The 27,630-nt window shown below is 36.9% G+C and overlaps 1 protein-coding gene and 1 long non-coding RNA gene across 2 annotated transcripts in view; one reads left to right on the plus strand and one right to left on the minus strand.

Annotated features, from left to right (window-relative positions):
* LOC121728376 (T-box protein H15-like) overlaps nt 1-15,474 on the plus strand; it is an 80,014-nt gene extending 64,540 nt beyond the window's left edge. Inside the window, exons 5-6 of the mRNA XM_042116552.1 lie at nt 6,872-7,107; nt 13,656-15,474. Coding sequence (XP_041972486.1) covers nt 6,872-7,107; nt 13,656-13,974 — 555 coding nt within the window. The 3' untranslated portion in view covers nt 13,975-15,474. The remainder of the gene's footprint in view (nt 1-6,871; nt 7,108-13,655) is intronic.
* Nucleotides 15,475-21,648: 6,174 nt separating this feature from the next.
* On the minus strand, nt 21,649-26,683 carry LOC121728385. The gene is made up of 3 exons (XR_006035792.1): nt 26,673-26,683; nt 23,696-23,699; nt 21,649-21,777 (listed from the first exon to the last, which is right to left on the minus strand). It is a non-coding gene; the product is annotated as an uncharacterized LOC121728385 (long non-coding RNA).
* Between the last annotated feature and the right edge of the window lie 947 nt (nt 26,684-27,630).

Consider the following 27,630-nt stretch of genomic DNA (forward strand, 5'->3'; position numbering starts at 1 on the left):
TATTAATTATTAAAGTACACATATATTAAAGGCATATTTGAAAATTTAACGTGCCTACCTGTTTCCATTATTGATAACGAGCAAAAAAGCCAAAAAAATTACGTTTGTTGTATGGGAGGCATTAGATGTTAATTTTATTTTGTTTTTAGTACTTGCTGTTATAGCGGCAACAGATATACACAATCTGTGAAAATTTCAGAAGTCTAGCTATAGCTGCGGTTCTTGAGATACAGCCTGGAGACACACAGACGGACGGACGGACGGACGGACGGACAGACGGACAGACTACGAAGTCTTAGTAATAGGGTCCCGTTTTTACCCTTTTGGTACGGAACCCTAAAAAATAAGTTCAAAGTAACATTATAGTCAAAGTATAACTATGAAACCAGCTCGATATAAACTATAATAATCACCCATAATAATTATGATATTAATATTAAATAATGACAACATTTAAATTACATGTTAATAGAGTTGAATTACTTAATACAAGTCGGCCACTTCCTCTGTTGGCTGAGGGCTCTCGGTTCTCAGAACATCGTTTCTACAATGTATTTAGCATACGTTTATATTTAAGTAATTACTATTGAGGTTAATGCTTATTCAAACTTGCAAAATGAGGAACAAATTATTATATATCGTAACCACAACTACACAGTACTATCATTTGAACATAACAAGAAGGTAAGCAGTCGTCTTAAAAGTCTTTTAGTTATAAATCATTTGCTTTTGATTTCTTCGCAAATGTGGTGCGTTATCAGTTTCATTGACAGATTATATCAGCGATATATAAAATTAAAACATCAGGTGACGTCGTCATGCTAGGCAATATGACTAATTCTTTTTCTTTTTGGTTATTAAAGGACCATTCAAAAGTAGAAACATCGGTGAAAGAATTATTCTGTTAGCTTAAAAACTTTCCAAGATACCACAATTCAAAAATCTAATAAAATAGACCTTCCCGAAATGCTCCATACAAAGTGCTACTAAATTATTACCTACGTCACTGTTTTGTAGTTTGTACGCATCGGGGGAGAACTTTGTTTTGAAAAATTAAATATTGCGTTTATGAAAGTGGGTTATGAAAGTGGCATAAGTTATCGAATGGTAAATATTTATTTAGTTTCTGTAAAAAAATCGACTTATCTATTTAACTTTGAAGGTTCATAACAAAAAAAAAAATACAAAAGTTATCAAGCTGAAATTTTGGAAATACTTATTTTTTACCGTACAACGGTAACCTATATTTTTTTGTTTAAAAAATCTGCTAATGCGTGGATATGCTTTTTGCTGCTCCTCAGTCCTCACCAGCTATCCCACATTTCAACAATCACAATTCTTGAAATGCGGGATAGCTGGTGAGGTATAGCTGCTATGTGGCACACGGACAAGCCACTTTTTTATGTGGATATACTTTTTGTCGCTGCTCAGCAGCCATAAAGGGTGAAAACCTGGTTAGTCATCAGTTTCACTCTCATCAAGAGCACAATTTTAGCTGGGGAACGGGGGAATGTATGTTAATATTTGGGTATGTCGGTAAAATTAGGTAGAGGTGTTATGCGGCACACAGGCAAGGCACCGGTGCGCGGTACAAATGGGCCAATTTGTCGGCGGCAGGCGAAAATCCGCCGTAATCCGCCCGAGCCCGCGCTAATCGAAATATCGGCGCAGATTATATTGACGGCCAACTCGTTTTATACACGCCACTCGCCATTAGAAATTAATTGAACACCGTTTCAGTTTCCTCGACTTGGTGATGAAAAACAAAATAAAAATTATTGTGTTAAGACTTTAGAGGAGTCACTCTGAATATTAAAATTATGTCTTCTGATTAAAAAAGAAATAATTTGCACAACTTAATGGACACTATTTTCGTGTCTTTAGTTTTGTATAAGCTGTAAATTATAGACCATGGTTTTAATTAATTGTTATAAAATAAATTGTTCTGAACCTTAATAATAGATCTACCTTGTGGCTTGTGCATACAGAAGGTTCTTAAATAATAATTTCCTCTTGTCTGATACATTACAAAATATGGTGACAGGCAGAGACAGATGGAGTAAATCATTAATTAATAACTCAAACCCTAATTAAATTGAAAATCATCATAATATTTTAATATTTCTGAGTGCGGCCATAAGAATCTATGAAATTAAGTTATGTTTGCTTGTCTGATGATGTGATGATGATGATGAGTGATGTGTTATTAATTAGGTATTATTTTAATGTTGTAGAGGTTATTAGGAAATTCTTGACCTGTGATTGCCGATTGGTTATTTTACATTATAATTAAGTAGTATGCTGATTACTGCTCATGTAATACATATTGCAAATTACTGCTTTACAACAACAATTAATTTTCATCATTTATGATAATGCTCAATTATTAGGACTAGCAACAAAAAATAAATTATAAACAAAGGAAACAATAAAATAATGCGAACATTATTTTGTTACATATTATAATAGGCCCAAATAAAAAAAAATGATGATAATAATAATAATAATATGTAGAATGTAAATAGAAAAGTTTTGTTGTTGGCATTACGTTCCTAACTAAGTTTTGAGTGTCGCAATAATGAAGTTAATATACCAATGGTACCCAAGCCTCTGGTTCAAACAAGCAAACCTTGTAGTATAAAGACCCTCCAAGAGGGTAACAAGAGACATGTTCCCCGCTCCGCGGTCGGGAGCGAAGTGTCCCCTCCGGCGGCCATGCCGCTCCTCCCTACGTCCCTCACACCCCACCGCAATTACGAGCGCTCCCCTCGCCGCCAAGGAATATATAATCTTACCGCTTTATATTAAAGATTAATATCGCCTGCCGCTCAGCGGGAGGGAGTGGGCAGTACATCCCTGCAGAACGACCCATGTCGTCGCCTCGCCGCGTACGTGATACCATTATATTTCTCTATTAAGGCGTACCGTCGCTCGCTATCATAATCGATAATAGGTATGAGGTAGATAGAGTACCTGGAACTCAGACCGCTTACCAGAAACGATTGACACTTTTAATAAACTGAAATTTGAAATTATTATAGTGCATAAATCTGAAATACTGATATCTAAGAGTGCACAGTGAAGAAGCGCCCGTCGAATGAAACTCGCGCACGGGTACAAAATATGAATCTCAGTAATAAATAATAATATGAAATTCGTATAATTTGTGGTTGATATTTTTTCATGTAAAAACAATACTTACACCAGTATATTATATCTCAACTATAGAAGGAAAACCAGGTTTGTAGAGTATTATAGAGTTATGTTATGGCATATGAGGCTACAACTAATTATTTATTGTACCTACCATAAAATATACATATCTATTATTTAATATAATATGTAAATTTTGGCACTATATCTACTCGATGTATAGCTACTAACAGAATATAGACATCTAATAATCCCGATGGGCGATGACATCATCCGATATCGAAAATCGGCGAATACAGTATAATAATAATTAGATCCCATCTCATCAGGCTGTAATCTACTGGGTATTAATCGTGATCACCACTTGAGGATAATAAATAAGTGAGGCGATATTTCATTAGGCGCAGGTGAGGAAATTAGAGGCCCAGTAATGACACCGACCACGCCCCGCCCGCTTTGATTTCGCCCACGACCGCCGGTTCTCACATTTGACACGGCTCACGTTTTTAATAACTTTAATGATGTACGAATAAATCATCCAGGTCGTAAGTTTTGTAGATTATTATTTAGGGCTAGATTTTGATAATTATTACGGTTCCATAGAGAATTAGTAGCAACTTTACAAGGTCCATACCACGTACGTACGTACGTACCATAATATCATCAGTTACTTTTGTTTTAGACTCTACCTAATCTGAAAGCTGAAGGATCAGATTTGACACGGCTCACGTTTTTAATAACTATAATGATGTACCAATAAATCATCCAGGTCGTAAGTTTTGCAGATTATTATTTAGGGCTAGATTTAGATAATTATTACGGTTCCATAGAGAATTAGTAGCAACTTTGCAAGGTAGTTACCATAATATCTTCAGTTACTTTTGTTTTGGACTCTACCTGATCTGAAATCTGAAGGATCAGGGGGGTGACCCAAAATCTTTTCGTTTTCGCTATGTTAATTTGTTATAGTATCACCGATGAAAATGTATGGAATTGACATAAGCGTTCGTTAATATGACGTTGACGTTCGACTCGTCTTATGTCAATTCCATACATTTTGATCGGCGATTCTATAACGAAGCGAAAACGAAAAGATTTTGGCTCACCACCCTGAAGGCTGTCACAGACAGAGCAAGTAATGTAAAGATATATATTAAAGCACGATACATCTCAATACATCTTTCTATAGAAATCGCCAGGAGACCACACACAACAGCTATAATGTATATTTTTACATCTTCGTATCATAAGATACAGAGCTATATGAAAATATAAATTTATATTTTGATACATCTAAATACATTTTACTACATCTCAATACATTTCTATATATTACTATACATTTCTTCTCTTCATAGGATGTTCAAAAATTTCTGTGATTATGTTATATGTGTATGATAGACAGATACACACATATTTTCAATCAAATATCTTCAATCCACATCGTTCTGTTTTTGGCACAATATGTAACAAAAACAATGCGCGCATCAACATTACAATCCGAATCATCTTCTGATGAACTATCTAGTGTAGTAACTCGAAAGGCCATAGTATTACAACATTAAAAATAAGAACAGCCTGTATAACACTTTGAAATGTGCGTCAAGTGGGGCGCTTAGCATTGAAATGTAGGGAAAGATACATTACATTACCTGTTGGATACATTAATATAATGTAAAGATATACATCCCGGGATCTAATGTACATTAATATATACATTACCTGCTTTGTCTGTGACAGCCTTGATTTGATACGGCTCACGTTTTTAATAATTATTTAATGATGTACGAATAAATGATCCTGGTCGTATGTTTTGTAGAACATGATTTTAAGGGCTAGATTTTGAAAATTATTGCGATTTATATAGATAACTATAAAAGGTAGTTACCATAATATCTTCAGTTATCTTTGCTTTGGGCTCTACCTTATCTGAAATCTGAAGGATGACATTTAACACGGCTCACGTTTTTAATAGCTTTAATGATGTTCGAATCAATCATCCTGGTCGGAAGTTGTTTATTTCGAGAGCTATAAGATTCTGAAAATTTGTTAATGTGGAATACTAACAAGTCTACTTTACCTATACTCTCGAGTCTAGCTCCAGACTCTCCCTAAGAGAAAGATCATGTAACATGTTAGACACGTCGCAATTTTTTTCAGTAACTTTCATGTTTTACAGCTACGAATATATCAGTAGGTTTTGGTAGGTAACAGGTAGGTATCAGTTTTGTAGGGCATGATTTTCAGAGCACCGCGTAGTCTACTCTACTCTATATTATTATACTATGCCATGTCAGAGTGCAGATTATACTATCAGAGAAGTAGATTCCTAAGCAGATGGGGGACCTACGTAGTTTGGTCGCGTTACTTCAAACCCAGCCGACATAATATCACAAATTCACAATTAACAAATTTAACATTTAATTGATATGATCTGGCCAAATGATGTTGGTCTGCCAACGCCTAGGAATCAATTTCCTCGATAGTACATAAACCGAGCAATTTCATGTTTACACACACACACGCACAGTTCTAAAATAAACCTACAATTTTAAATCTAGGATAATGTCACTTTTTCCTTTAACTATTGGATAGTGTCAGTAATATAACGTCTCTATATTACATAGCAGGTGCTATTAGATGTCCTTTTTCAGTAGGTACTTATTTGTCGTTATCCCGTGTAATCGAAATTGTGATAGGAGGCATTCTAGTTAATTAATAATTGTAACGTTAATGGTATTGTAAGACGGACAGCGTTTTGCCGGGCTCGGCTATCGGCGCGTCACATCGCTCGACGGACTAGTATTAATTACCACATGTAGAGTCAGCAAAACTCTGTAGTCTGTACAGCTTGTAGTTGACTATTACATGCGTTATAGGAACTGACTACTGTGGTTCCTATGGAAGGTGTCTTTAGGTAGGGTGACAGAGAAAGTTGAAAGATAGAAGATTTTTTTGAACTCAAACAAGGAAAAACCGCTTTTACGCGGAATGCGATTCTAACTGTATAAAAATATAGAGCTAGTATTTTAAAGATCGCACATGTCTTCTGTTTGAGATCCTCAAATTAAAAAACTTTTTTGCTATCTGTACCTCCCCGATGAGAAATCACCGGCTCTATCATTAAAATAGATAACGTACTTACATTTTAATTAACAAGGCTCAGAATTAAGCTACCGTTACCGCTTATTGGAATACTCGCCGACTCGGTACATTCGTAGAAGTAATCATAATTCTTTATTTAAAACAATGCGTAAAGCGACTCTCGTCTTAAATAGTACGGTGATTATTTCAAAGTAATTATCGCGTTTGTAATTAAATAGTTTTTATCTGTATGTTAATAAGATGTTAAATTGTATAATAACGTTGGATTTTGCTGTCCGTGTATCCGAAAATGAGCTTTTCGTATCTTATTTGTTGTTGTTGAATTTATAACTACTTGACAGAAATAAATTGCTCAGTGTGGCTTGTACTTTAAATGTAGGTCAAAAATAATAACAATGATAATACTGTTTGGTTGTACGCATTAGGTCAATAGCCCGCGATCAGTTTTTCATGACAATCCTCTCAGCTCTACCGTGGGCCAAAGTCATACATGGTCATACATTTTATATTTTATACACATAAACTCAAAAAACCTTACTGTCCTTCTGGTGCAGTTGAGTTAAAACCTAGTAGGTACATGTTTACCCAATTAATATTCATTTATTGTTTTCAGATCGTGCTCAACTCCATGCATCGCTATCAGCCTAGAATACACCTGGTGAAGATTCGTGATGGAGGTGGTCCAATAACGGATCTATCCCGGGAGCAGCATAGGACCTTCATCTTCCCCGAGACCGTCTTCACGGCGGTCACCGCTTACCAGAACCAGCTCATCACCAAACTCAAGATTGACTCCAATCCGTTTGCGAAGGGGTTCCGGGATTCGTCAAGGCTCACTGATTTTGACAGGTGAGGAATACTTCACATTCTTGATGTGGCTATATTTTATCAAAGTGTACCTACTTGCAGCTGATTTAGCAGATTAAGTAAGGCTAGATTAGTGTTTGTTAGGCTAAATTGTAATTGTAATGAACACATAAAATAATTACGTAATAGTAAAGTAACTTAATTATTCAGGTAATTGTTTTAATTTTGTAACTCCGGCTCGTTCCTTTGTTCATACGAATAAAAATTAATCCGACGAGATAGCAATCGAAATCAACAGTTATATTATGTTAATTTGAACAAAAATACCTGCTAGGCTCCCATGAAATACGATGTTCCAGCGGAATCTTTTCGGCCGCGATTAGAAAACACCTCGGGAACGTCTAATCAGTGATAAACATTCGCAAATTGAGGTCCAAATGGGCTCTAAACGTGTGAGATAATGAAATATCGATGGATTCGGTGTTCGCGTTTGGGAGGCGACGGGCACGTGGTGTCCGGCGCGCGGCGGCGCTGGAGGCGAGTTTGATAAATTGGCAGGTTATTAGCAGCAGTTGAAAGGCATTAGGTCGGCCGCCCTGCAATTTGTGCGGCGTGCGGCTCTCGCATGAATAAAAGATTAAAAACGCCTCCTCTGATTGCGGCCGATACGACGAGCGCCGATCGAACCGCCGATTTAGGGATGCGATGCTCTATCGCCGTAATCGCCTCAAAAATCCGACGAAGCCGAATAAATATTCGATCTGCAAACTTTTAAGCCGATTACCCGCTCATTTACATCTCCCTTCTTTGTTTTTGCTGAAAGAGTAATCAAGTATTTATCGGAGCTTACGGCCATTTCACAGTGATATTTTAATTTTTAATTCATTAAAAATAATTTTCGTTATGAATACAATATACATACATGATAATTGATAGTATTATTGTTTTCTATTTAGTAATTGCATATCACAGTTATTTACAGATCGCGATCGTTTAACGTGCTAGCTATCTGGGAGATTTATATGCCACGTTTAATTTGACACATCCATTTTAGTCCGCGTTTATTGGAACCATAAATTACTTATAATGACAAAATTAACACCTACACATGTGGGCTATGGGCACTCGAAACGGACTGTGTAATTTAGACTCACACTTATTATGTTAAAACTGCGCCCGCGCCGCCCTGTGAGACGAGAGCCTTCGGCTATAATCGAGTGCGGCTGTTTTTGATTTCACCTCCTCCGTCCACTACCAATGGTTCACTAAATGTTAATTTGAGAATGAAATTTTAATGCAGTTATTTCTAGTATTCTGCATTTAAGCTTCGTATATTAGTAAACACTTGTTATGGCTTATATGCAAAGTACAAAAATCTCGATTTTTTTTCTTATAAGACCAAGGGTTCGCCACTGCTCTACGTCTCTATCTAGCTCATAAACTAATGTAGTAATTGTAGCCTACGTTTAAACGTCCAAGTACTGCATATCTTGTTGTAGTGTAAATCTGTTGGGATATGTGTGTTACTAACCGGACACTCGCATCTTGCGAGTATCCAGCAATGTTTTAGCGAGAACTCATGGTAGGGTCTGTGGAAACAGCGCGTCAAGAGCGAGCGAGTGAGCCCGCGGCGCCGCGTAATTACAGGCCGCGCTCTCATTATGCCCTAAACGACAAATTAAAGCGTATTTCTATTATCTGACCGTCGAGCCGACGCGCGGTACCGGTTCTCGCGCCGTCGTGTGTTGAAAATGTCGGAACGCCGCAAAAAGTCTTTATAACTCTTACAAAAATTGAACTCGACAAGTAAACCATTTAATTATAGACCTCAGGTGTTGAGCTCGCCCGAATGAAGTTTTCGAAATCTTTTTCAACTCGTATAGAGACAAAGAGTTGTCGGAAATCACTCCAGTGTGTCTCCGCCTGTATTTTGTATTAGTTACGTTTATGTGAAAATTACTAAAATTTTCCGCCTGGGATTAATATAATTGAACCCTATTAATAATGGTGGCTTATTACCGCAATTTTATTTCTTTATTACGACTTTTACAGCGTAGAATCAGAAGTCGCCATGAAAGACATGCCTAATAGCGTTTATAAAATCCGTCACATTTATCCGTTACCAGAACATTTATTCTGGCGGGATGCCACGAATCGCCCATAAATTTAACGAACAAGAAGCTTCGGTTGTCTTGTCAATAGGTGTGAATATGTTAAATACCTGGATATGAATAAACAAAATTGTACATTTGATTTTTAACACGCTTTTATAAGCTTGGACTGTATGTATGTAACGGAACCTTGGACACAATTTTTACACTATGTCCAGTAGTCTAATTAATTAGATTATTTTTCCGACCCAAATATCGACCAATAGAATTGCACCATTCGACGTCACGTGGTACAACCTACATGGTATTATACTGATAATTTTTTGAAAATTTTCCCTGGTAGTTGCTATATATAAAAAACAAATTCTAATTCTATTGGCCGACATTTGGGACGGAAAAATAATCCCCCGAATACCACACGAGCTTCAAAATTATCTGGCATTTCCCGATAGGTTCGTTGCAAACAAATGAAGGAGTCAAGTTTTTCAGGTTAAAAAATCACGAGCGCGAAGCGCGAGTGATTTTTCCTGAAAAACTTGACGAATTTATTGCTCTTGTGGTATTATAAGTGAAAATTTGCATAGGTACGTAGACTAGAGCCGATGACAATGCAATAATATTATGTTAAATTTTTCGAAAAATAAAAAAAGCGTGTTTTTTAGATTATTATTTTACCAAGGAGAGCTGAATAACATAATTCTGGGTAAAGTAAGAGTTTATCTTTATGCTAAGATTCGAACAGAAATAAATTATAGTTTTGAGATGATTACATACAAGCCAGTAATTTTATATCTCGACGAGCTTTTGCCCGCGGCTTCGCTCGCGTTAAAAAGTATTATTATATACAAACTTTCAACCCCTATTTTAACCCCTTGGGGGTTGAATTGATCAAAATCCTTTCTTAGTGGATGCCTTACGTCATAACAGCTACCTGCATGCCAAATTTCAGCCCGATCCGTCCAGTGGTTTGGGCTATGCGTTGATAGATCACCATGTCAGTCAGTCACCTTTGTGTTTTATATATTTAGATAGACCTATGTAGATAGATATTATAGTCACAGCTGAACGCTAGTTTATCGCTTATCGTTATTCATCAAATCGCGAGTCACGGACAAAATCAGTGGCTCATTGAACCTATTAATAATGTAATCTTAGGCGTCAGTGTGTGGCTACCGATTTGGACTAATTGATACAGCGACGAGCGTTGATAGTCCGCCGCTCGCTAGTGATGGACGGCTAATTCGAGATGTTATCGATGCAATTACCGCGCTTCCTTCGCCCGTCGCTACCGATACAGATTGTGAAAGTGCTCAGCTTTTTATCGAATGGAATTCGTTCTTATTAACATGTTAAACCGTTTCGATGACGTTAATTTGTTGCGTGATTGAAGTTTAAATATAAAAGTAATTAATTCGGCGAGCGCAACTCGCAAGTCACTTTATGATTATGATGTCGAGATGCTTAGGTATATTATGTGCTTGTTACGAATGATTTACAATCGTACAATAATTACCTTTATAATAATTTCGTATGTGTTAAAAATAAAACGTCGTAAATCTGTCTGTTTATACAAATTTTGTTTCTTCGGATTTGTTGGCTATTTTTGTTTGGCGAGTTAAATATTTTAGCAAGTTATTAAGTTTATGACGCACGTGTAGATTATCATTGTGATAAAAGTCAGCTAGCAGTGAGTTTCCTGTTAATCTTATAATATGTACTTACTTGGTGTTTTTTTGTTTAAACCAAATAAGTAGGTAAGTACCTATGTAGAGCTAATGGCATACTTGTTATCCTAATACTATTTTTACCTAACTACTATTTTGATATTCTGCGTACGTACGAAAAAAATATTAAACTAATTTAAATAAAGTTCACGTACTCAAAATAAAATATTATTTCAAAAATATTTAACGTTATTCTTTTAATTACTCGGAAATACTTATATATTTTACCTACAATAATAATTGAAGTTGTAATAAAACAGGCCGCTTCTGTATTGATCTGTACGGTGTACCCCTTATTTAGTGGAACGCGTTTCATGATTTTATCTCTCAGCAAATTGCCGCTTTCGATTCTGTCACTTCATAAAATCAAAGCAACCGTAAAAGGTTTTAACGAACGAGATGTTATTTAATAATTAAATGTTCAGGTGTACACTTATTTTAAATTATTATTATGTTTTAAAGGCTTTCTTACATTTAGGAGAAATCTTAAACTGCATATTGTTTCCTACATTTAAAAAATCTTTACAACATTTAAATAAAATTCAACCACGAGAGTACTTACTATAATATCGACATTGATATATACTGCATTAATATAATTTATGTAAAATGATGTTTTTCTCGGAAATGATGAAATGCTCAACAATCACTATAATATTATGACTAAATTGTTCCTATATCGCGTCTGACAGACGTGTTTCTCAAGCGGTTATATGTAAGGGTTGTGACTAGAAAAAATAATAATTTCGACAGTCGATAGGCATTAGGCATATTGATGCCAAGCCTACTTCCACACTATTAAGTTATAAGAAATGATGATATTATTGTGATTTATGATAGAGTAAAAACAAAAGAGATGGATTGGATTATATTTTCTTCAAATATTGTAATCAAGAGTAACTAGGTAAGCAAGAGACAGAGAGTTTCATTTCGCAGATATCTCAACTTAAAATCATATATTATACTATGTACTTATTATACATTGAAAGGTAATATTAAATATAGCATACATACAAAATAATTAATTCTTTCAAAAATAGCACCTAAAGAAGTGCAATTTTATATGAGCAAATTGTTATCGATAGATTCTCGTGGGCATCCCTACGCGCGCCTTGAGAACAGCCGCCCTGTAATTTGGCGGCGAGTGGCGGCCATTACGGCGATACCGAGATCATAATAAATACACCATTAACGCCCCCGTGCCACCCGATACAACATCATACGACCTCGGACAACCTCCGACAACCTCAGACAACTCGACGACTGACTTCATTCCAAATTGTATGGAACTGAAGTTTTGAACTTGTTTTCAAACTTTTAACGTATCCTTCCATTTAAGGGGTAGCAAAAAACTCAGCTGTCGTAGCTTCTGAATCAAATAACGTTGCTAATAGCCACAATGAAATTGACTTTTACGGTTTTCATAGAAATTAAGAACACTACCTGTAGAGATTGATTACGGCCGACGCGTCATTAGTGCAGAAGTGAAATGGAATATGTGTGGAGGGTGTATCTCCATCTCTCTTCAGATATTCGGCGGCGCCTGCGGCCGCTGCGGTGATAGATTAAATTCGTCACGGCATCTCGTGATGTCACGCCAATTACGAGCTCGTCTCGCTCGTCACGCTCGCTTACCGCGCCGCATGCACGTTGCACGTCGAACTCATATTGGAATTATTGCTTGTCTTCACACTAAAAAAAAATAATTACATATTCATGACCATTGCAAATTCAAAACGTTAAAAATGTAAGTGCAGGTCTCTGCATAAGATTCTCTGAAAATTCGTATGGCGAAAATTAATTTAAATATGTACGAAATAGCTTAAAAATAACTTTTGTTAACAATAAACGGAAATGCTTATATTAACGACAAGTTCGCGTAGTGGTCACGACAACCTCTGAGAACCAATAAAGGCATCACGGATTGGTTCGTAATAAACCAGGAATGTGCTAACATCGTAACTCCAGCTCGTAAAATTTCAACCAAAATATCGAACGGGAATTCTTATTAATGTTTTACCGTATATTATGCAAGCGAATATACGCTCTATGTTTTAGTAATATAGGCTATTTTGCAATAGGACTTTGAAGTTACAGCAAAGCACTAGCAATGTAAAGATAAAAAAGTAGAGTATAGGAGAATGGCCGCGCATCAATGATGTTACCTACACAAAGATTCGAAACATTGAAGTATGATCAACTAGATACTTAATTCAAATCAGGAGCTATCACCTCGTAAGTTATAGCAGTTTAGCGAAGTACCCACTGTTTATGAGTAGGTAGTTATGTACGTAGGCCGTGCCCCGGTGGCCGCCGTTCGCAGAAGTATGTTTTATAGTGTATGGCCTGGTGAAAGCTAACGCTCGCGAATCGCTCCCTTCGCGGAACTCCCACCATCCCGCAGCCACCGAAATAGCATTTCTATCTACAATACTTCCTGCACCTTAAATGTCTTCTTTGAAACTGTTAACACTTCATACTATTGTTATTTTAAACGTAGGTAGGTTATAAATCGTATTTACACTGAGTGGATCATAAAGCGTAAAATGTTAATCATAAATGTGGATCTAGAGGTCAATACGATAAACACTAGAAAGGATCGGATACAATTTACAAATGATAGAATATTATTATCGTCAGATGTCGCAACTCGCATCGAATTAATAGAACATCTGACCAATTTGCCAGATGTCGCCATTAAATTACAATAACATTAAGGTGAACGTGTATTATAGAAATGTGTTGATGGTTCCAGGGACCCGATGGAGCTGATGCTGATGGAGCAGCAGCTGCTGCGGTCGCCGCTGCGGCTGTACCCGGGTGCGGGCGGGGGGCAAGGCGACGACGAGGCGGAGAAGCGGGCGGCGTGGGCGCGGACCCCGCCGGCGCTGCAGCTGCTGGCGCTGGGCGGCCGCGCCTGGCCCTCCGCCTGGCCGCAGCCGCTGGCGCTGCCCCCCGACCTGTGGATGCAGAAGCCGCCGAGCACGCTGCGCTACTGCCCATACCCCTCCCCCGCGCACCACTCCGCGCCGCCCCGGCCCGACCACGCGCCTTCGCCCCGCCACCCCATGTGAGCGGCCGAAGCTCCTGAACTAGTATTGTGCTGTGAAACCCCCCGGTCGAGCGGATAAGGCTTATATGATTAATTGTGTACCTAAATATTACTAGAAGCGATTGTAAGTACTACGGTTAGTGTTGTGCTGTAAAGTAATATATTTAATTCATAACGAAAGGTTCCTACCCGATAATGTATAGTTAGATGAATTGCAGTTACCCCATTTCGTTCCAGTTTCACGCAAAATTGTCGTATGAAGTTGTCTGTCCGAATTATGTATCGAGTAGTATTATAACCAAAGATCGTAGCAGAACTTGTAGTGATATACCTTGTCCGACATTTGTTTTGGTCGGGGCAGTTACATACATTCCAGTAACATACTGTTTTTTTTAACTGTGTAATTAATTTACCTTTAAGCACTTTTGTTAGTACCTACCATAACAAATACAACCTAAATCCAAACTGCGCAGATAACCGAACGCATCAGCTGTAATTCACACCTCCATTATCTTAAGTTATTGTCACTGCGAAATCATTTAAAAATTTGCTTTTAAAAAGGTGCAAAATTAAAGGCACGAAATCAATCTGGTTTGATTTTTATATTCGACTCGTACGTAATAAAGTAGTTGTTTTATTTGTGGTATAGGTGGTCCGGGTGATACATGATCTGTACGGTTGTAAAATAGAATAAATTTATGTTTCAATCCCTGTAAGATATCTGTATATTGTAAAGTAGCCGACTAAATTATTTTTGTAGATTAAGCACTGTACATACGCAATCTAGATGTTTGTATCGGATAGAAAAATATTTTAAGTGACTGCTCACACTTATCTATATTCTATTTTTAATATTTATTATGAATCAATAAAATCCAACTCATACTATTTCAAACTATTATGTAGGGAACTGATCTTGTTTCATTTCAGAATTCAAAAGTGTATTAAGATTTTTCACACCAATTTTTTATACTTCATGTCATGTTTAGAGAACATATTGTTTTAAAAATTTTGACGTGTATTAAATATTAATCTTATACGAGAAAAACTTGTAAATTGATGTTACACGCTGATCAAGACGAATCTAGGCAAAAAGTGTACCACCCAATATTCCGCAGAGCGCGGACGCCCGCGGGCTATAATTAGTGTTGTTCACGCTGCACCGCCATCGATGTATGACATCTAGATAAAAATACTCGTTTCTGACTTTCGAGGAAATTGATTCCTTGATCAGTTGACGGACCTATTATATACCGTCAATTGGTTGGGTTATACCAATTCAATACTTACTAGTCGTGATCTGACTGGTAGGTTTGACGTAAATGACCAAATTATGTAGGTCTACCATCTGCCTAGGAATCAATTTTTCTGAATATACATTTTGCACTCAAATTATTTCAAGATACCAATAACTCAGACTAACACTTATTGAGGGTATACACTTATATGGAGATTATTTACTCAATAGTGCTATTGATTAGCAAACGACAAAACATTAACCAATTCACAACGCTGTACTGTTGAAAAAATAAAGTCATGTAAAAAACCTCAGGAACCGGGCATAAGTGTTTTTTAACTAAACACAAAAGTGTAAACTCGATGATTGTTTGATGAATAACATATTTTGTTATCTTCTTTCTAAGGTGACAGGGAAAGTTACAAAATAATTAGTATATTAATTAATTCCTATTATATCAGCGGTATTATAAGCACTAAAATATCGTCGCTGCGCGTGCAATTCCGCGTAAGCGCAACTAGTAAAAAAAAGCAGCCATCTTGTATAATAAATATTATTTCTTATAAAAGATGGCTGCTTTTTTATATTTCCATTTGTGATGTCGGCATCTATATCTTTAATATGGATATTAATTTTACCTTGTTTAAAAACTTAAATACATTGTATATTGCAATAAGAATGGATGATAATATAATGTGAGCAGTCGTAAGTAGTGACACATATCAGGGCTCCGCCCTACGTGTTAATAAATTAAAACAAGTGATATTTATTGTTGTTTTATTTTCTTTTTATCATATTCCTCCTAAAATGTCAATATCATTTGGGCTATCCACCCCACGAAATTAAAACATACACAGCTAGGAAGCTACCTCTGCAAAAAATAATTGCAGCGAATAGAAGGGGTGGCCCCTTTTACCACCCCAAGTGTGAATCTATATTATCTCTATGGAAATCGATGGACGCTGTGCCTTCCCATAAGCCCAATACTTTATATTAAAGGGTACAGAATTTGTAAAAAAAAAATTTAAAATATATGTTTTGAACTTTTGGTTTATTTCAAACAATATGCAGTACATACAAAGAACAACGACTAACTTAAAGTAAACTAAATTAGTACATAATATTACAGGGGGATTGCATACAATTTTAAAAGATTAAAATCATTGTTTTTATTAAGTATATTTTTAGTAAAGTATATAAGAAGTAAACTTAAAATGATGGATCGAATGTCGATGTGGGGAGAACGATGAAAGTTTTTTTATTAAAAAAGTGGAAAAAAGCTCGGATAGGTTTAGGATTGATTTTTATAGTATCTACTTAGCTTGCTGTTACTGCCGATGCATTATTTGTCTCTCATTTTTTCATAACAAAAAAAACTTTTTCTTTTTAACATTTTGAGTTCCTTATTTGAATCTCAATAATGTGGTGTTTACTGTGTTAGATTTGCTACTGAAACATGAGACACTTAAATTGAATGCTGAATAGCTTTAAAATAATTGCTGGTAAGAATAAGTTACTTCTGGTTCAGGCTCTAATATTAAGTAGACAAAAGTGTAAACAGACAAATATTAAATACTATAGGATTTCATATTCCTACTTAAACGTTGAGCGCCATCTAGTTGCTATTATTATAAATACGTTGTAGGTACAGTGTTTAAAAATGTACGGTCACAGAAATTGTTTAATTACGCACGATGTACGACAGGAGTAGGTACTTTGTATAAAATAATTAGGTTATTTACCAATATCAATTTTACTACAAAAAGTCTATTAGTCTGTCTTTTTGTAAATTGTAGAGCATACGTCTGCCTTTTTATTACCTCTAAATGCTCAAACTATTGAACGGAATAATAAGAGATTTAATATGAAATATGGAGATGCTGCTGGCTCCGAGTCCCAGCAAAAGACAGGATAATTTTTATTACTTCAAAATGTAGAGTTCTCATGCAATTTTCAAACTGGACAAAGGAATTTCTATGTGAAGTTGCCGGCAACGACTTGTATTAAAAACATATTCAATTTATAAATGGGTCCCTCAAACAAAATTTGTTTATTAACTAAAATTACTGACGTGTCGTACAGCTCAATCCGAGCCCATCATTATCGGTAAGCGTGCATTGTAAATAATCGTCACACTTTTATATTCCATCTTTATTAAGTGTCATTAGGCGTTATTAAGCGCGTACATCGATGATGGCCTTCCGTCCAGTAATCGCCGGCACTCGGCGGCGTACAAATTGAAAGCGGCCGGCGCAGCCCCGGGCGCGTATTGATGGATCTGCTGCCATCGGGAAATTATAGCCGACCCTCGCGACAGCCTCGCAAATTGTGCGTATAATGCTAGTAAATAATACGGCGCTCGCTATAAATTCATAGGAGGACGTGCGCGTCTAAGCGTCGGGCCGGCCGCGTCACGCACCGATCCGCGTCCGCCGACGGCACCGCCGAGGACGCTCTAAAAACGCATGTTTATTAAACATTCATTACCTCGACTCTCGAGTGCGATCGCATTGTCCTTTGTGCGGCGAGGAGCGCGTTAAAGGAGGCCGGCATTCGCGGAGCGGCATAAATTAACGCGGGCGCGTTTCGCAGACGTCCCCTGATTGACTCCTTTCATTACTGCCCCGCATTGTTCGGCGCGAGAGAAAAATTGCGTATCCTTTTGGAATCACAACACATTTCATAATTATGGTCTATTGTAGCGTTGTCGGAGTTAATTCCTCTCCCGACGAGCTCTCCTCGCCCGAGCGGTGGGCGCGAGACGTATTGGCGGAGATCGCGATCGCTTAATGGCCGACGTTGATTAGTTTTCGAAGGAAACACTAGTTCGCGGAAAGGCCGACGTGTACGTAACTTATTGTTGACTCGCCTATAAATATTTCAAAATAAAATCATTTTCAGTCCCATTGTTTTCTCATCCTTTTCATGCCCGGAGAATGTTAGCATAATCGAGTTCATATCTAATGCTCGGTGTTATGGTTTTCCCTCGGATGTGTTGGTATTAATTACGATAATTTATTGTATCTCGTAGCAATATTGTTCCGACTTATTGCAGATAATCAGTGATTAAGAGCAGGAGATATCCCGGGTCTGGCTTCACGTGCGATCGCGCGATGCCCGTGCCCGGAGATTGAGATCTGCATTATTTCTCCTGTGGGAACCGGGAACCATAAAACTTTTTATGCTTCATTGCCCTACGTTTATACGTCTCAATACTATCACTGTGTTTTATTGCAAACATGATTGTTATGTAGTTCGGTACTAACAATAAGTTTAGTCTTATATTGTATTTAAGAAAATGGTAGGTAGGTACCATAAAGTTAATATACCTAGCGGAATAGAGAAACAAAGGCCTGAGCAAGACAGATGTCACGTCTCTTTTTAACACTGCGTGGTAAAAAGAGACGTGTGATACATGACAGCAGCACTCTTTTTTTGACGTCCAGTCGGCACGTGCCGCACGTTGACAATTTAATCTCATAGAATTCATGTTCAATCATTCTTGTGTAAGTGTATACGTACCGTACACATATTTTTCGCACAATTTTGGTTTTGTTTGACTGCTCGAGATTATTGCTCTATTCCGCTAGGTATATTAACTTTATGGTAGGTACCTAACAGAATAGATACACATTTTAAAAAATCTTATTACCTTTTTCATACTTTTTGTAGTCTGACACAAATAATCTAGTAAACAAATTGTATTCAAGCGCAAAATAGTGCAATTGGAAACGGCGTGGTAGATTTTGATTGCAACAATTGGATAGCGGAACCGTCGCTCCGTGAGATGTCCTGTCGGATCGGCACGGACAAGTCGGTCGTCCAAACGTTTTTCTAAGTCAATGTGCAATTGTAACGGTGTCCGTCTGTCGGCCACGTCCGGCGTCAGCTGCCAGCTCCAGATAGACAAGTAAATAGAGAGGCTAATCGTCGAAGCCAAGGGAAACGACGAATTATTCCGTCACGCCGCCTATCGCTTTGTTCGCTGATAGATGTGCGAACTGCGAACTGATGGGCCGGTGCTTGTGAAACTTTCCAGTGCTAGGTTCGCCCTGAACAATTTAGCGATGCTAATTATCTCGATGGGGTACTGTTTGATCTGCCTAAAGCTCTTATTAGAAGTGTGTAGAACCCTCCCAGGGTTACGCTGCGGTTTGAAGTGCAGCTAATAAATTTTCGTATATCGCTCTTGAAGCGATTAATTTCGAATACCTCAGCTGTATATAATTCGATTGTTGATTCTCTTCATCTAGCGACTGGAAATCGGAATGCAATAAACCAGACATTAGAACTAAATCAGTCAAGCGGTACATTGTAAAGACCTATTTATAGACCGTTTAACTAGGATAAACGTATTTATAACATGTAACGACAGCGCCTCGGTCACGACAGACCACTCTGTCACTCACCGGCTAACCACATACAATTACAGCACTTGTAGACATGCGGACACATCCTTGAGCGCTAATCTTAACGTCTCGCACACGAATCTGCCGCAATTACAATTTCCCAGTAGTAAACCGCATCATTACCTCGTTTCCACCTGGTGGTCTTCGCATGCCGATAGCGAAAACTATAAACCATTGAAACGACTTAACGCCACGAATGTAGCATATAAATAACAAAAAGAAGGCGAAAGTTAAATTTACTAGATTAGTAAGTGTGAATTTCGAACAATACTTTTGTAGAGTTCGTAGAGTTCAGCGGGGCCAAAATGTTTATATTTAGCAATTCCTCTCAATCAATTCAGCAAATGAATTGTCGAAACTGACAAACTGACAAATATCAAATTAGTACGAATTACTAGACATGAATTGCAAGCAGACTTGCATTTTGCTATTTAAAAAAATGAATCATGTTATGATTCATATTAATATGATTCTCCAAAGCGACCATTTTAGCCCCGCAGGCATTATTATCATGACCTTGTTTAATATAGAAAATACATATCTACCCAATAAAAGATGAATTTTTCAAAAATAATAAAACATACCTACTACTGATAGTTAGCCTATAATATTGATGGCTTCAGTTCAAAAGTAAAGCTTCGTTTTCAGCGCCTCAGCTGTGGAGCGTGGACCACAATTTGTCAGGCTCGTCACAAAACCGCGGCGTGAAAAGCTGCCTATCCTCACAAATCCAAATACATAGCTTTATAGTGTGTTATGTGTATAATAAAAAAACCTGAGATAAGATAATAATAGCAATTATTTAAAGACTGTTTATTCAAGCTTTTTTCCTTTTTCTTTTTATATTGCAAGTTAGTACATTATAATAAGTCTAATTAGTATATTGATAGTTAAATTAAATATAATAAATAATAATACATATTAGCAACTATTAGCAAGTAGCATGGAGGAGCTTACCTACTAGGTGAACTTAATTTGTTTTGTTGGAAATAAATTAACATTTATTTATTCATTACTAGCTTGGTCGGCAAACGTTGTTTTGCCATATATATTCGCCCATTGCCATATAAAGTATACTACGTACTTAACACTTATATCTCAATGATTTCGCCCATATTAGTGCCTTATCACACTGGCGATTAGCGAGCGATTTGAAAGCGACACGACTGCGCAGCGTCGTCGCGGCATGGCGTGGACGCCATTTTGCACAAATCAATCAAATCAAATCAAATTTATTTCTGAATAAATTTAAAATAAATGTTTTAAGAATGCCCTACATGATGCCTACCACCGGTTTGGGAACTAACCCGGCGAGAAGAACCGGCGTAAGAAACTCGCACGGGGCCCACATTTTTACCAAAAAAAGTGAGAAAAAAATTAATCTTTTTAAATAAAGTTTACAATTTTGTAAGTAATTATTATATACAATATCCACATATTGTAAGTCCTATAATAATGAAGAAGTAGCCTTGCAAGAAGCCATCCTACTCCCAAGGTGTGCCATCGTTTATGAAATCATTGACCTTATAATAGGCTTTGGCACACAAAAGTTATTTAACTACTTATTAAATTTATTAATGGAAAGATTTTGAACGTTTTCTGGGATTTTGTTGTAAAGGCGTATACATTGACCTTTAAAAGATTTACTGACTTTACTAAGTCTGATCACCGGCATATCTAGCTTGTGCTTATTTCTAGTATTCCTAGAGTGAATGTCACTTTTAACTTTAAATTTACTTATATTTTTTCTAACATATATTACATTATCCAAAATGTATTCCGACTCGCACTTGGCCGATTATTATCTATGTGTTGCATATTCAGTAGGTCTGAGAATCGGCTACTGGCTACTTTTTATATTGATAAGTGCATTTGTTCAATAAATAATAGTAAATTATTACAACTCGCGACTGACCATTGTTTGTGCGACGGGATAGCGTTGGACGTTGCCACGGTGCCATACTTATTTAGTCACTTCAATAAAATAATATGGGCGAATTGTGAAATACTTTATAAGGCAAAACAACGTTGCCGGGACAGCTAGTTGTAAAAAGTATCCTATGTCCGTCTCCTGGTTCTAAGCTACCTCTCCACCAATTTTCAGCCAAATCGGTTCATCCGTTCTTGAGTTATAAGTAGTGTAACTAACAACACTTTCTTTTATATATATAGATTTAAGCTCACTGCTCTGCTTTTTATCTTAGGGTAGAGTCCTTAAGGATTTTAAAAATATTTATTTATATATTAGAAATATTAATAATATTATTTTATCCACTAAACATTTTCAGGAGTTAACAAAATATGATAATAATTTTCAAGAAAACCCTCGCAAATTAAAATTAATTTTAAATAAATAAATAAACATTTATTGACCCAATAGGACTACTCTTACCACAGATGACCGCAACTAAAACAAATAAAAAAATAGAAATAACACAACGGATACAACGCTTTTTAATTTTGCAATAAAATATAATCAATAATTTAAGTGCTGAGCTTATTTAAAACATTTATTGGATTTTAATTGCACTGAAAGGCCGGGCCACGCTCCGCTGAGGGGACAATTGGACTGTGACTGCGTGTGTTACTCGGAAAAAGCAATTTATTAATAATAAAAACGCTTTTATTCCCAGTATTATTAATCTATAAATAAATGAAAGTACACTACTTCCTATTATTATGCAAATAAATAGTCATTAAATGAGCTAACTGTACAGTTTGATTTAGTTGAAAACAAGACCAAGGAGTGTTGAGGCAAATTTCATATGGGTACCCATTGTACCAATCCATTAGCTACCACTGCTTTACCGTCCATTAAGCTATTGGACACATCATATTTTTCTTCAAAATATCTTCCGAAAGTCTACTTTTGTGGTTCAAATAACCCAGCATTTCTTCCGCAGGAATCATTCGTAGGTTTGGTGGATGACGATGACGATTTAATCAATAGGTTTGCATGGAATTTTCGAGTTCGCCAGCATCTTCTCAGGATCTCTGGGGTTCCGGAGGTTGCGATATGATCCCTCAGGTGCGCCTCCCGACTCCTCCCCCTTGTTTATTGCTTATTAGCGGGCGCGGTGCGTTTGTGCGCGCCTTTGTCCTCGCCGCTCTCTCCCGGCCTGCCGCTCTTTGCCGGTCACGACTCCATAAATACCGCCGTTTGACGTACTCGCACCTACAGATATCGATCTAACGATGCAATAGTTATGAACAATTATTGCTTACATAAATACGCGTCGATTTATGATGATGGTGGTTTCTCAAGGGAATTTGGGGGAAATTGTAGACTTAGGGACGGCATGATTGCTTTGAACCGTTTACTTGCTTTCCATCAAAAGACAACAGGGCAAGAATAATTGCCAATTACGTTTAGAAGCCCATTTTTATTTTTTTATTATAGGTATTTAGAATAGCGAAGGAGCTATATTATGTGGACTTTTTATATTTGCATAAAAGTGTATTATAAATTTCAAATTCGTAAAAGAAGCTTTATGGTAAACTAGATCCCTCCAAAACATTAAATGTAAAAAGGAGCCAAGCAAAATATTGCATAGCCATGGAATATATCTATCGTAAAAAGTTTTCAGATCACATTCAAGCCAAGCCTTCAACTTATTTTGTAATTTAAATCAACATTCAGTGAATTTATCAATAGTTTTCTTTATTTTATAATTATTATAGTGGCTCGGCAATGAGCACAAGAAAAACAAATAAGTATAAAACTTCATATTTGGGGTAGTTCATACTCACACAAACGGCAAGCCTAAAGTGTTTTTTAGTATGTAACGACGCATGTGGACGATGGTACCCAATAAATCCAATCAGTCGCTGATTATTTCTCTAGTGCTCAATGCCAAGCCACTATAATAATTGTAAAATAAAGAAAACTATTGATAAATTCACTGAATGTTGATTTAAATTACAAAATAAGTTGAAGGCTTGGCTTGAATGTGATCTGATAACTTTTTACGATAGATATATTCCATGGCTACGCAATATTTTGCTTGGCTCCTTTTTACATTTAATGTTTTGGTGGGATTTCATTTCTTTTTTTAAGGTTTCTTTTCTTTTCAGGTCACGTTAAAACTTTTCTGTACTTAGCTTAGCACCCATATCTCTAGGTATATCTAGGTCGTAAAATTAATTGATAATAACAGGTAGGTACTTCTACAAAGTACAAATTCTATGACGATAGCCCAACAATTTTGAACTTTCAGGAGGTTATTCGTGCACCGATGTTACTTTCGATTGAGTAATACGACCTATCCCGGATTTTTTTAAACCATACTAATTATACTCCGCAAACAAGCGATACCGCGATATAAAGGGAGTGCTACACCATCTATCGAGCGAGTATGGAGTGTACATCGTAATTCGGAGTTCTGATTTCATTTATATTTTAATCGAATTTAATTATCATAGTTTCATTGTTAACTTTGTTAACACTACTTTTCCTTTTGTACGTAAAATAATTATTATGAAGTCGAAACTCATTTTTAATGTTCTTGCAAAGCCACAAACATAAAAATATTTTCTTTTATTTAATAAAGTTATATTATACTTTTCAGTTTTTAGGTTTCCTTACCAAAAGGATGAAAACGGGAGCCTATTACTAATGAGTCTAGACATCGCTGTCTGTCTGTCGTCCGTCCGTGTGTCACGAGGCTAGATCTCGAGAACCGCAATAGCTAGATATTTAAATTTTTTACAAATTATGTACTTTTATTGTCGCTATAAAAGCTAATAGTCCAACTAAAATAAAATAAATTATTAATCGGGGGTCTCATTTACAACAAACACGTTTTTTTGCCTTTTTTTGCTCTATATCCATAATGGTAAAAGTAAGGTTTTTGAAAATTTCAGAAAATACTTAATTGTATTTCAACTTTAATAATAAGTAATAAAAGTACATAAACTTGTGATTTAAGGGGGGCTCCCATACAAATTTACGGTACGGAACCCTATGTACGTCAGTCCGACTCGCACTTGGCCAGTTTCATAATTTTTCCTTTCATTGTGGATAACGACCTACCTTGTTGCCAAATTTCAAGGTTCTAAGTCTGCTAGAAGTACCTTAGAATTTTGATGATCTGTCAGTCAGTGAGTGACAAAATGTAGTAACTTTGATCATCCGTAACTATTAAACTGTTTATCGAAATTTTATGTAATTTGGAGGTTAAGCAAGTTTTAATACTTGCTCCTAGTGACCGTAATTCTAAATCCCTAGCTTTGTTAACATCGAAGATAAAGGGGGTGTGAAAAAGCCGCGAACCGCTTCGAGAAAAGTATGCTACGGCCGTGCCTTTGCTAAAAAGCTTGGCTGGAGCACTGCCGTGCTCCCAGATGACGCCCGTAACCCCGTTGCGCCAAAATTAGTTATTTGCGCGGGAACCGTACATTTTTCCGAGATAAAAACTATCCTATGTACTTTCTCGGGACTCAAAATATCTCCATGCCAAATTTTTGCAAAATCGGTTCAGCGGTTGATCGTAAAGAGGTAACAGACAGACAGACGGACAGACAGACAGACAGACACACTTTCGCATTAATAATATTAGTATGGATCTTATAATACAAAGATGATTCATAGCAAACTTCCAAATCTCACCATACCGAGCTCAAGCGTCATATTTTGAACAAACGGAACAAGAGAATCGAAATAAATCTATATACTCAGACGCTTATTGAAGTCACTCAGATCGATCGCATTTCATCAAACATTTATTATTATTTACAGAAGATCTGATAGCATTGAATAGTAAAATGTGAAACGTCGGAGCGTGGGTGAAAAATTCCTCGAATTGCTTTCTAACGAGAGAATGACAACGTCCGACGGAGGCATCCGACGATGAAGCCTATCATCGAAACGGCCGCATCACGCAAATTACGCGATACAAGACGAGATAGGACACCGAACATTCTGACATACAAAAAACACGTTATTAGGAGATACAAGACAAAACGAAAATTCCGACTTCTAACTCCATTGCCAGCGACAGGAACGCGGTCCTCGCGATGGAAATGTGGACTTTATGTATCTGCGAGAGGGATTAGAATCGTTAATTCAGAAGGGGATTTATGTGGTTCCGCGGGATGAAAGGGTCGGAGATGCGGCAGATAGCGGCTGGGCGCGGTGTCCGCTAATGGGTGCGATAAGATCGCGCGACCACGCCTCGCCCGCGCCTCGCCCGCGCCCGGGATATTAACTAAAACTTTCAATTAACCACAAAAAATCTATTAACACTCTCGAACCATTCCAAACGTTAATGTAAATACGTTTAATTAAAGTATATACAAGGATCCGAAGCCGTAATTAAAAACATGTGCAGTAGATTAGATGTTTTATCAAATTAATCATTGGAGGCTACCTCGAACATCTGTGTAATAAATACACGAATATAATACAATTAGAAAAGTGAAACTGAGTCGAATTGATAAGCGAAAATCGATTTTAAATTTTCAAGGTAGAGTCTAAAATGGAACATCACACTGAATCCTGATCCTAGATCGCTCGACTTTCCTTGACATTTGGATTTTCAAGGGTACTGAATAATATCAATCTCGCATACTGGTGCCCGCGGCCTGGTCCTTCGAAGTGCACCTTTCTTAGACAATTAAGTTGGTTAGTTAGGTAATTAAAAGATCAACATTACTATTGGTGATGTAACTAGTAACGAAGTCATAATTATACTTAACGCAATTTTGCTTACAATGTACACAATAATTAAAACAATTTTTATGAGCTGTCACGGTTTTATTACTAGGCAGTAATGTGGTAAAAATATGGTCTTACAAGTTACAGCCTTCTTAGAAAATAGATTGTCTGCATTGTCACTGCAAAATTTTCTTTTTTATAATCACCGCATTTTCGCGTGAAATCAAGGTGGTTAGCTAAGAGCTTCACTTCACAACTGTATTTTTTAAATAGCTGTAGTCGTGTTAATGTTGCCGCAATATAGGCTCGTTACGATCATATCGTTAATGCTTTATATTGCTGGCTTGTACTATTAAAAATAACTATAATTTACGCCTTAGCTCGCCTTAATGCTCCTATTAAGTTAAGTAATTCTATACTAGACAAATTACCTGGAGATGGTTTATTTTGCGAAATTAGATCATTGAAATGATGAGTAAGTTTTTATTTTAAATTATCTTATTATTAATACTTTAATAGTTAATGAAAGCACGAAACGACTGTGATGTTAATATGTATTAAAATACGTATGCTTAGTTGTTTTCTCTTTAATTCAATCTATCAAAGTCAGTTAAAACTTGTAAGCGATATTTTACGTTAACATTCCCAGAGCGACGTAACAATTACGTGTCGTATTTAATTTTGTGGATCAAGATAAAGAGATTCGTGTAGTTAACTCGTTAATTACGGAATTAAAATTTTTCCATCGATACATTGCATCACTCGACAATGTTGTTGAGCAGATTTACGAACCGTGAAGAGAAATTGAGCCAGCCTAATTACACAGTACACATGTATACAGTAGTGTAACTAGGACTTATCCTCGAAATCGAATTAATTCGAGTGCCCGTGCGACGTGATACCTACTCTATTTTGCTGCTGCTTTCTGGATAATGCTAGTGTATGGGCCAGGCCACAAACAACACTGCGTTGCGGGTCGTATCGCAAAAACAAGGTCGCATAGATATGCAATGCGATGCCGCAACGCAAACTTTTCACCGAAAATGTCACTGTCACATCGGAAATTTCCACGTTGCGTTCTGCGGCGTCGTAGATTTTCACGATGCAACGCCGCAACGCAGTGTTGCGCCCTGACCCTATGTGTGCGTTGGATTAGACGGTCTATGTGAAGATAGTCTACACTCTACTGTACAATATTTCTATTGCGCTAATTTTAAAAATAGCTCTCATGACTACGTTCTATTCAGAGTTAGTTTACCCCTGAGATTCTAAGCGTAACACTTAAATCGTTGCTGTACGGTTCAGAGTAAAATAACTCTACACTAGGGTAGGGAATCAACAAAGTAATTTTATTAGCTACAATGTGCCAATCGCCCG

This window comes from Aricia agestis, chromosome 1 (assembly GCF_905147365.1).
Source record: "Aricia agestis chromosome 1, ilAriAges1.1, whole genome shotgun sequence".
Classification (NCBI taxonomy): domain Eukaryota; kingdom Metazoa; phylum Arthropoda; class Insecta; order Lepidoptera; family Lycaenidae; genus Aricia; species Aricia agestis.